This window comes from Polypterus senegalus, chromosome 1 (assembly GCF_016835505.1).
Source record: "Polypterus senegalus isolate Bchr_013 chromosome 1, ASM1683550v1, whole genome shotgun sequence".
NCBI classification, from domain to species: domain Eukaryota; kingdom Metazoa; phylum Chordata; class Cladistia; order Polypteriformes; family Polypteridae; genus Polypterus; species Polypterus senegalus.
The window spans coordinates 275,915,428-275,927,627 of record NC_053154.1 but is presented as its reverse complement, the minus strand read 5'-3'; the positions used below and the strand labels follow the sequence as shown (position 1 = coordinate 275,927,627).

Sequence of the window (12,200 nt, the reverse complement as noted above, 5' to 3'; positions counted from 1 at the left end):
ACAAAAGCATATACATAAAATTCAAATGTTAATAATACTGCTCTTTCACCTTCAGCTCTATCAAAAAGAAAACATTCACTTATCAAGGACTTTGACATCAGAAAAAGACATTTTACAGTGAATTACACTTTAGTCTGCAGAACACATAAGGCAAATGAAATATAATTCACTGGAAAGTGTCATAAATGTTGTAAAAATAGCATGTTTAATACTTTATCACCTAAAGACAGAAAAATGTTGTATGAAAAAAGTAAACTTAATTTTATTTGTTTATAGCAATTTTATGTTGCTTCACATTATGTACCTACATTTCCTGTCCAATAAAATACAAGAGGCTCCTTTCTTTACAAGTTCTAGAGAAGTGGGATTCTGGAGGGCTCCCATAGCTTTCTTGCTAAATCACAACACTGTTGCAGAATGGAGTCTGGAGGGACAACTCCCAGATGAATTGTCATTAGTTCGTAACATTTAATAATTTCAGTTTGATGTGTTTTGCTGTAATATCTTAAAAGCTTCCTGAAAGAGGAGAAAATACCTTAAAATTAGAATCTGAAAAGCTAAACAATAAGACTAAGAATATAAAATCTGGGAGAAGCACATAAGAACTTGATATCATTATAGGTAATACTAATAATGAAAAAACGAAAACAAGTATATTTTACATAACTAAAAAGTTTGAAGCTTTTTTCTGAAGGCCAAATATATTAAAATACTTTTAAATAAACATTTAATGAGGATTAGCTTATTTTCATTTATTTTCCAAAAGGCTGCTGTGTGTCTGTGGTATGTAATTTCAATATTAAACCACTTGCCTGTAATAGTCCCCAGCCAGCATTCCTATAGGGGCTGAATCATCAGACAAAACTGGCAACTCAATAACTTCTAATTTATATCCCTGAAAATGAAATATGAAGCCATTTGGTAATAGTATAGGGTCTTGGTTTTACTTAAAACATGCTAGAAGGCTTATTATTAAATCCTATAAACATGCCATCTTTTCAAGTCTAATTAGACTTAGTGTTCTTGTATTCCACAAAAGGAATTGAAAAGAGAAACGTTAGGCAGTTTGAGTCCAGTTTGAAGCACTGTGTGGCAAGACAAAAATAAAGAATTAATTTATAAAGCTTTCCTCAGATTTTCCAACAGTGGTATCACATTAGCATCCTATGAAGAGCAAAATTGTCTTTTTAAAAATATATCTAACAATACACTGCAACATAATAGATCTTATAATATGATGTTTATCATTCTATTTGTTAAAAAGTAAATAAGGCTTGAAATACAGCTAGAAAGAAAACCTAACAATGTAACTAAATAGAACAATTGTGAATGTAAAGCAACTAAAGTGATATACCAGATAATTACTGGCAAATGTACACATTTTTGAGAACAATGTTATTTGCATAAACTGATTCAAAATGTATTCTGTATAAAACACTGAAATCATTTTTTTTTTAAATTATTTATAAGAAATAAAAATATGCACTAAAGTAACAACATTTAGTCTAGATTTGGAAAATAATTATTCAGATCAGACATTCAATGACCCCTGAACTGAAATGAACAAGATATGGCAACATTAATGCCTACTTTGAAAATCAGATCTTGGTCATATTTCCTCCAGAAGGTAGACATCAAATTTCTAAATTAAATGTGTACTGACAGTGCTGGGCTTTACTTTAGCAGCAATCAAGATAAGCCAATGTTTAAAGTGGAAATAGGGATATGTTAAATTAAAACTGTTAACACAATATTACCGTTTCATTTTCAAACCACAAAAAGTAGCTGAAGTAATAATCCCCATCTCGTAGGGTCACTGTTGTGTAACCTTTTTGCAGGTAGCGGCGTGAAGTTCTTACCAGAGACCACACCTTTTCAAAGAAAGATGATTAGGGTTAGAATCCATTACAGTAAACTTTTTCATGACTTGTACTTAGGAAATGACAAAGATAAGGTGGCACAGGAAAGGCATTTGACATTTTAACAAAACCAAAAATACTAAATAGCTTAAAGATATTATTCTCTTAAAATTTGAGTGCCTTCCTCTATTAGTATAAATAATTTATTTAAAATAAAAAAAAATGTAAAACATTCATTAAAAGGATAATAATTATAATAAACAAAACAATATCATTTACCATTTAGTTAATATGCAAGGGAAAATATATTCATTACAGCATTACAAATCACAATATATATAGAAATTAACCAGATTCCTGTGTTATAGTGGTTCTAATATCAGAGAATAACAATCCTAAGAAGTGTTCAGTTATTTATCAGACTGATTTGTTGCAACTCTCTATTAGATTTCATGTACAGTACATGTTGGTTAACAAAATACAAAACCCGAAAAAAGGCACATATAAAGAAAAATTAGGCAAATATTTAAAAACTAGACATTAAGCCCGTTACAATAACGGGCGCTAGAATAGTAGTGCATAAACATTTGTATGAACAGTCTATATTAAATGGTAAGGGACATTGTATGTGGCTGTAATATGCGTCACTGTATTGTGTGCCTTTAATTTTCTCTCTCAGTAATACTGGTTAGTATTTCTGTAAAATGCCTGTAATTTTGTATGACAGTAATACAGTGGAACCTCGGGTCACGACCATAATTCGTTCCAAAACTCTGGTTGTAACCCGATTTGGTCGTGAAACAAAGTAATTTCCCCCATAGGATTGTATGTAAATACAATTAATCCATTCCAGACAGTATGAACTGTATGTAAATATATATTTTTTTAAGTTTTTAAGCACAAATATAGTTAACTATACCATAGAAAGCACAGCGTAATAGCAAACTAAATGTAAAAACATTGAATAACACTAAGAAAACCTTGAACAACAGAGAAAACTAACATTGCAAGAGTTCGCGCTATAGCCTTACGACCCGCTCGCTAAAAACACTTTTTTTAAATGAGTTTTAAGTACAGGGAAAAAAATTAACATTTCAAAATTTAATAAACAACCAAGAAAAGTAACATTGCAACAATGCACGCGCGTGCCTGTGTGCACTTTGAGCTACTTTTTGTATGAAAATGTGCTATATAAATAAATGTTGTTGTTGCGCGTGTGTGTGTCTGTCTCTGTCACAGGCCTGCATGTATGTGTGTCTGTCTCTCTTAAGCGCACACCTGTGTCTGTCTCGCCTGTGTGTGTGTGTGTCTGTTTGTCGCACGCGCCTGTGTCTGTCTGTGTGTGTGTGTCTGTCGCGTGCGCGCTTCTGTGTGTGTCTGTCTGTCTGTCTGTCGCTCGTGCGCCTGTGTGTGTCTGTGTGTGTGTGTGTGTGTGTGTGTGTGTTTGTCACACAGGGAATGCACAGAAAGAGACTGAACACGTGCCATGTGGCCCCACTCATGCGCACTTCACCAGAAGACACACACACACACACACGGACACCTGGATGCACACAGGGGTTTTATTAAAGAGGATAAGGTAATTTATGAATTTAAGTTTGAGTCTTCAAAGAAATTTATAATGCAAAAACCTCATTACCTAAAAACTACATATGCAACGAACAATAATGATAAAATATTTTTTGATGCGTTTCCCTCTAGGACACTAGGGTTACCAATCTTTAGACAACCAACAATAACTACTAATTTAGTTAGGGATTATTTACAAGTTACATTCGTGTAAGGAAAAAGACTGACATTGTTGGATAATTTAATATTTAGACCTTAACTGAGAAATAAAAGTATTTCCTTTAAAATTGAGAATCAATTAAAATGTGCATTCTTCAATAGCCATATGTAATTGGTAATAATATGTAAATACTAGAGCATTAGTATAAAAAAAATCTGTGATTTGAATTTTAAATGGAAATGACATACAGTATATGCTCCAATAATAAATTTAGATTTAGTCTGCATTTATACACACATATAAAATAATTTACTTACTAGACAAGTTTTTTAATTATAATTTAGCCATTATTTTATTTATTTAAGACATAAGAACAACCCTTATCAAGCACAGGCATCCATGAACATATTTTTGAGGTTTAGGCACAGAAACCGATTTCTAGCCAGAATGTTCCAGAATGCCCGAGTGACAGAGAAAAGGATAAAGAATGTGTGCTTAATCATTTACTGGAGTCATTTTTGAAAAGGGGAATTCTGAGTAACATTATAAAAAGAGCATCTGCCACACCTTGCTGCTGCTGGAAGTATATCAGGATCATTTGACATCTTAATGCTGTCCAGCCTTTGTACCTTTTCTCAGTCACCTGCACACAGCTAAGTCAAGCACTCTGCAGAAATTCACCCAAGTTTCTGTTGTGAATGCTGAAACAGGTGTTCCTTTTCAGATGATGTACCATGTTTATGCCTTCCTTAACAGCTGTTTATTTCAAGTTAATGTGGTATTAAAAGTTCTCTTTTCTCACGAACAACTGAGTGTTTAGTCTTTCCTTTTCCTATTTTGAGGTGTAAAGACCTGGCAGTCAGGCAGGGATGTAAAATAAAGGGACTACTAATGTATTGATGAATCAGCTAGTAAGAAGCATTAGGCAGTTTTTGGTCTTGAAATATGATCAGAAATGTTCTTATGTGTGGAAGCAAATGGAAGCATCTCTCAAAACACAGTGTGCTTACTGTTAGTTTCATTTTAGTAGATTAGCTTCTGCAATGACATTGTTTGCCCAGCAAATTCAGTGCAGTTGATATAAATTTAAATTCCCAGAACATCTTCAAAGCACCAGACTCTTCCAATATGGACCATTTGACTTTTACATTTTTTAGTACAAATAAAAATAATGCAGCGGAGTAGGTGGCCTTTAAATTCCTTTCAAACATGGTTACAGCAGCCTCACTCTTGCAGGGCTCTTTGTTGTAGCTGTTCATTTGTCTTCACAGTTACTATAGTCAGACTGTCAGCTGCCTTCTGGTCTGAAGCAGTCCTCACATGTCCACTGCTGATCTTCTCTATCTGCAGATTTTGTCTAAGAGCCTCTGCCAGAAATTAACCCTTCCTTCAATCTTTTTTAGTTCTTTTAAAACACAAGTAACTCAATTTACATACAATTAAGTCACTGTTAACACTGGCCTGGGGATGGGGAACAGATTTGAAATTCCTCACACAAGACAAATTAAAGAAAAAATACAATACCTTGGCTCACAGAACCATCTATCATAATAACGACAATAATAATAATAATAATAAAGATAGCATCAATGAACACTGAAGGCAAGAGAGCCTGTAACAGATGTATTTTAAAGAACACATCTTTTTTTTTTTTTTTTGAAGAGGAGTTATTATGTTTATGAATTATGAATTAGTACGGGAGATATAAATTTGCTGAAAATATATACTTGGACAGTGCATCTGTACAAGGACATGTACTTATTTAATTTTTTACAATGGAAGGACATCTGCATTACTATTAACATGGAGTGCATATTTTAATAAGTAAAAGCTTCACATATACTGATTTTTGGAAATGGGGTAAAGGTAAAGCTTAGGGAGGTCATATTTTCTTGTTGTTGAACATTTCACACATTACGCGAGATAATTTAGGTTTAAAAATGTTGCAGTTTTGAAGAAAAAACACACACGCGCAAACTGCTGGATTAAAGCTGTGGATCTTTCAGCTTTTCATCTGAGGAGTGAAAATTCAGTTTCCAAACACAGCTGAAGCCAAAATTCAGGAAAGGAGATGCTTAAATGTTTCAACCGTGTAATAGATAAACTGGGTTCAAATAATAATTTAGTGCTTATGTGAAATTCTGTCAACTTCTATTACATTAACAAGGCTAAAGCACCAAATTCCACCAGGATCATTTCCTTCACCCCTTGGTCATCAGTTGGACTAATTAGGTAAGAAAATGGATTACTAGATGTGTGGAAAATGTTGTTTTTAACTTAATTTATTTTTGTGAAAAAGTTTCAGATGTTTTAAGCAATGCATAAAATGCTTACTTTTAGTATTATTCTGATCTAAAATGCCCATGTGACACTATCAACCTGCAGGGCCATCCTCACTTTCCTTTCTTTCCAAAATTTATTTGAGTTTTTATGCAAAAATACAAAGAAAAAAGTGTAAAATTTTAAGATGGTAGATAATACAAGTAGAATCATCTACCCTGCTACTGTCCCAAGAATTGCATAGTGGGTAAAACACACTTGAATAAAAAGCAAAGGTGTGTTTGAACAGTAGCAAGCAAAATATGAATTAAATACTGCATATATTCATATATAAGGGGATTTCAGTACAAGTTTAAGGTGTTCTGCAGTTCTACATCGATTAAATAAGCATAAAACTTTTTTGGCTACTTTTGTACATCCCTTGTTTATAAAGATTTCCATTATCACTTGATTTCACTTTTTTTTTCTTCTTCAGAAAACCTTCTACATCCAAAGTTTAACGTTACTTTTTAAGGAAAGGGAATTATTCTAGACAACTAAAATAATGACCTTGAGTAACAAACGGAGTTAAAAACTCTGTAACCCACTAGTAACTTGTGACTTGGCGTACCACCTTTAGAACTTACCTTGCTTTTGATAAAGTGAGCAAGTGGACCTTTGCCAAGCTCAGATGTAGAGTCATCGGATACATTTAGAGAGGGGGAGATCATTTGTCCTGCTGTTCTATCCACATAGATAAAATGAATTAGACCTGGAAACTCCTCTAAATAGGTAAGGCAGTTGATTAAGGAAATAAATCTTTAGTAACAAACTGAGAAATAGAAAAAGGCAAATGTGTGTTTGGTTCACAGAAGAATGGAGTTCTTTTTGCAGCTGAAGTTCTGCAAGATAACTGGCACTAAAATGGTTTACTGGCTTATTGCTTTAGAAAACCATTAATACATAATAAGGATATGACACCATTGTGATATTCCTTTTGCTCTTCACCAGCAAAAAATCTTTCCAATCTGTCAGCTTTTCCCTGCAAAAACATGTGAAAAATTTAATAATTTTAATGGCAGGGAAGGATTTCATTGTAGGGACACACTTTCAAATTTAATGAAGTGTCTACAAGTAGGAGTGTAACATTATTATTAAAAAAAATTAAAACCAATAAAAAAAACTGTCTATTCACAGCTTATATTTAGCAGATATTTAGTTGAACAGCTTTCAGCTGCAATAACAGCTTTGCATCTTTTGAGGTAGGTTTTCACTGCATTCCTCTTGTCATATTTGTTCCAGCTTATTTAATTTTGTTGTACATTGCCTTCAGACGAACATTTTCAGATTCTATTTGGGACTATGGGTGGGAACGTAAATAGCCCATTCAAGGACCATGATTTCACTCCTGGTTACTCCAGTATTGCTGTATTTTTATATGAAAAATATTAAAACATGTTAAATGGTGCACAGGCTGATGTCAAAAATGAAGGCTATATTAATCTAATTAGGATAATTAGGAGTTGCTAGAGTGCAGAGGTAGGTTTACTTTAACAAGGAGCACATTTCGTTTTTCGACTTTAAGAAAGTTGCTAGAAGCAAAAAAGTTTAGCAAGCATGTGAGTTTGCATTAGAAATATGAACTGGAACAAAATGTTTAAATATCATTCAATTGTCAGGAATATTTGAAAATGTTTAACTATTGCTAAATACTTCTAAATGGCATGGTACTTGCTTTAATAAATTATTCCTGCTTATTTAATTATAGATTTTAAATTTCTAACCTTAAATTTAAATAAATGAATCATTTATTTTTTGAGGTTTATTGTAAAGGTTTAACAAGAGACTTTCCAACGCAGAACACTTAGTAGACTCAAAAATAATATTATTCTGGCAAGCTAACAAATGCTAGTTTGTTAGAAAATTACAATAAACTGTCACAATAACATAAGTTATTTAAGTTATCGTTACTTAAATACTATTCATATTGTGCTTTTGCTTGAATATAACAGGTAAGTAAAAATGATGATCAAGGTTTTTATGGAAGAAAAATATGACTCTAAGATTTAAAGCACCATCAAAAATTCTGTATTCAGCAGTTTTGAAAAACTTATCTACAGTATCTTGGAAACAAAGTCTAGGTAAACCATGAAATGGCTTTAAGTTGTACATGCAAGACAATAATATGTTGCAAGTTTACTAAACTGAATGTATTTGAGTAGATTTTTATCCAATGATTAGAGCTTTCTTGGACTTACAATAAAGCTACCAAAAACTAGGATTTTTTAAATTATATTATATGCAATACAACAGTTAGCTTAACATGTAAATAATAAATAAAATGCCAATTAATTACGTTGAAAGGAACTACTTGCCTCTCCATAGCTTCTTATTACTTTGCACATATGGCTTCTATGATAAATATAATGGGAGTTGCAAAATAACTTTTATAGATTAATCATTATTTATTTGCATATAAATCATTACTTTGTGGAGTTAACATGACAAATTCTTGCCATACAGAACATAAGGTATAATACGGTAAACCATATAGATGTGTTTCTGTGTGGGACACCACAATGTGACAGTGTGGCAAATAGACCCGTTTACTTTTCTTTCAAGACAGTGATAAATGTAAACACTTCTACCTCACTACAAAGACTATATTTTATATAGCACCTTTCAATTACGAAAATGTACAAAATTTCAAAAAATACCAAATGTTGCAGTTTAAAGACAGACACTTAACTGCATCATAGTGAAAGCCTTCTTCTGCAGATTTTCTGATAATCGTTGATGGGACCCTTGACCTTCTGTCACAAAGTACTGCCTGTATATAGCACACAGCTGACTTCTAAGAGAGCGGCAGAGGGGGAGTAACCTAGGAACAAAGTCATATAACCATTAACTACAGTTGATATAACACCTACCCTTTATGTACATTTCCTTGTTTAACAACAGTCAGTTTAAATTACTATACATAAATCCTTAAGTATGTAATATCAGATTAAAATATACAACAGCACTAAAAAGGTATTGAATCTTTCCAATTGCAAATTTAATAAAAATTGCATTTGACAGTGGTTATTCTTGGTTCCAATAGTTTCATACACCATATTTATTGCAGGGCAACTTGCTCCAGCTGTAGTGATTAATCAAATGGGAGTTAAAATGAAAGCAAAGAATTGCTACTTACTCCCGAGCATTTCCCTGCCCTGTTCTTAAAAATGCTTTGTTCTTAAAGTCGGTCCATGTGTTCTGCAGCTGGAAAAAATTTACAAAAGTATTACCTAATAAAACATGCAACACATTAGACTTCTAGCACACACTCAGATATGGGAGCCATTTAACCACTGGTGAGGCACATTCTACAATGAAACTCACCTACTGTCAACAAAATTGTGGGAAAATGGAAAAAAGTATATTATTATCTCACTATTATAAAAAAATATCTTGGGACGAGATGACGAGACTTTTTTTTCTACAACAAGACGTGATCTTTTGAAGAGTGACATTTTCATAACCCGCGAGACATTCAAGTCATGACATACTTACAACCTTTGGAAGCAAGTTTGTGAAATGGTGACTTTTGCAAGTAATGTCCTACTTACAACCATTTTCAAACAAGACCTCTCAGTTGTTGGAATGCTTTTGGCAGAGACACTTCCTGTGCTCTCAGCTCTTATGCGAGACTAGACTTTATGCCGGGAGATTTAACCTTTCCCAGGACCGGAAAAAGACAAAGTAAGACATCGTAAAGAATTCAAAAACGTTGGCGTGATACACATGCAGGGAGGTTACAGATAATGGAAGTAGGAAAATTCAAAAGTCTCAAAAAAATGAGAGTAAAGATCGCATTAGCGCAAACAAATGGAAAATATTACTTGGTGAAATAACAGAACAGCGAGAAGAGATCAAATAGTGTTTGAGGATGTCTGGAGGAGAAGAGAGACAAGGCAGTGAGAGAAAAGGACAGGTGCTGTACAGGCTTTGAAACGTTCAAAGCACCGCACGAGATGCAGATCACGCAGCATGGCAGCAGCAGCAGCAAGCAAGCAGCTGATCAAGTAAAGAGGAGGTAAAAAAAAACACAAAACAATTGGTTTCCTATCATATCACCATTTAAGAGGGGTTTCAGAGGAGCGACCGTGTCTCCTTGGGGTGTGTTCAGCCCCCCTCTTCACAATGGCGTGCAGTGCTGACATGGGGGGGGTAATTGTGGGAAGGGGCAAAGCCCCCTAGTTATATAAAAATTAGTTAATTTTAATGTGCACCTATCATATCACATAACACAGCCAGTAAAACTACACCAATTAAAGAACACTGTTAAATCTTTATTTCAGCAATATTATTGATTGCGCTCTAGATATTTCTAGATTACAAGCTGTGTTGAAAGAAGAATTGAGATCGATAGAGAGCTTAAAGAAACAGAAAAAATGTAAAATCTCACATGAAAATATGGAACTTAGAGCTGGGTGAAGTTAACCAAAAAAGACATGACCAACGGTGAGGTCATAGGCTGATCAATGTTGTTATGAACATAAAAAATGGAAATAAATTTGCAGTATTTTTAATGGAGAAATAAACAATACATAAGATATAACTTCTTTTTTTTAATTTCCATGATCATCCAATTAAAGACAGAATTTTGACTAGATTTTGTTTTGACTAATGTTAAAAACTGTAACAAAGTAATGGAGTTAATACACAAATGAGCATTTGTGCAGCGAGTCCTGTTGCATATGACAGAAAAGTAAACCATCAAAATCAAACTTCTGCATCACAGCGTAATTGACCTAGGTCTGTTCCTGTATCAGATACCATTTGGTGATTGCACTATAAACTCCAAAAACCTCGTATCCAAGTGGATTCTGACTAGATACTCAGATTTCCTCCCTCATATGAAAGACGTGCAAGTTTACTCTGAAAAACTGTTGTTCCATTCATGGTTGGTTCTCATCTTCCAACAACTGCTGCAAGGATTCAATACCCACAAATGGAAAAAGTAAGCGTAGAAAATAAATACATCAATTATACATAGCCTGAATTCATTAACTCACTCTTTTAGTCAGAGAAGGCTAGACCTTGAACTGTTCACATTTATCTTGGATTTTCAGAGATCCTTTTAAAAAGCATACATAAAGAAGTGAATAGATGAAAATATGAATGGTCTATACAGATAAAATGCTATTAATATTTATCATGTAACAAAAGCAGTTATAACAGAAGATTATATACAGCAAAGTAACATGATTTTTGAACACAGGAATTCAAGTTTTGTTGCAGTTTCTCTTTTATCATCATCTATTAAAAAGCAGTGGTATGTGTGGAGGTGGGCAACTGACTGCCAGTGACATACCTCTATCTCAATTAAATCATAGGGACACTAACTATTTTGGTAGCATCGGGAGCAAGGTCAATAATAACACTGGATAGGGCACTAATCCATTGTATGGAACACTTGAAGTTGACCACTAACATTACAAGTTTTTGATGTGAGAGAAAACTAGAACAGATACTGTTACTACGATTTTATTAAAATATTGCTAATTTGACATTTTAGGCAGCCACTCATTTAAATTCTATATTAAGAATATGATTATCCCTACAACGTTTTAAGCTTCTCTTTAATAAAGCAACGTGTTTCTATTTATACTGTATTATAAACACCCCCAATACTTACTGTAAGTACATTCAAATTTCTGTAAGTGCTATGATGTTTCATATATGTCCTGTTACACATAACTCAGTTTCACTTGTTCTATTTTGAATTCTACGGTTAATAACTTAAGACAAAGTTTTGGTTAATCCTGCCCTACAACCTCCATTTCCTACATCAAGATCTGAATCATTCTTGAAGATAGATAGATAGATAGATAGATAGATAGATAGATAGATAGATAGATAGATAGATAGATAGATAGATAGATAGATAGATAGATAGATAGACAGATAGACAGACAATGATAGAGATCCCCTTTTAGGTAGACCATCTCATCAAATTTGCTCCTAAGTATATCACTTAAATCTTCAAATGTGTTTCTCAGAACTGGCAATCTAACATCATCTACTGTAAGTAATTGATTTCAGTCTTAACAATGACAGCTCGATCCAGACGATATTTGTTAGGAACTATTAAGGACTGTTTAAGAGCAAAAAAAAAGCATTTATCAGTTACATTCTAAGAAGAGTCAACATGGAGAAATACTTACAAGGTAGTAAAGTGTAAGTTTTGATGCATTTTTTATTGCCATCTATTAAAATGTATTGATATGAACATGAAGACATTAAACAATATTTAAATTTATTTAAGTTTACCTGTAATGCACAGTAACTATTAAACTAACTAGTAA

General features: G+C 33.3%; 1 protein-coding gene across 2 annotated transcripts in view; it reads right to left on the bottom strand.

The window, feature by feature from the left end:
• hps1 (HPS1 biogenesis of lysosomal organelles complex 3 subunit 1) overlaps positions 1–12,200 on the bottom strand; it is a 44,457-nt gene that overhangs the window by 2,785 nt on the left and 29,472 nt on the right. For both annotated transcript variants that reach the window (XM_039774819.1, XM_039774827.1), the window contains 7 exons: positions 9,044–9,111; positions 8,597–8,728; positions 6,824–6,889; positions 6,495–6,639; positions 1,758–1,871; positions 813–895; positions 309–516 (listed from right to left, as the gene is read on the bottom strand). In XM_039774819.1, coding sequence (XP_039630753.1) covers positions 354–516; positions 813–895; positions 1,758–1,871; positions 6,495–6,639; positions 6,824–6,889; positions 8,597–8,728; positions 9,044–9,111 — 771 coding nt within the window. In that variant the 3' untranslated portion in view covers positions 309–353. The remainder of the gene's footprint in view (positions 1–308; positions 517–812; positions 896–1,757; positions 1,872–6,494; positions 6,640–6,823; positions 6,890–8,596; positions 8,729–9,043; positions 9,112–12,200) is intronic.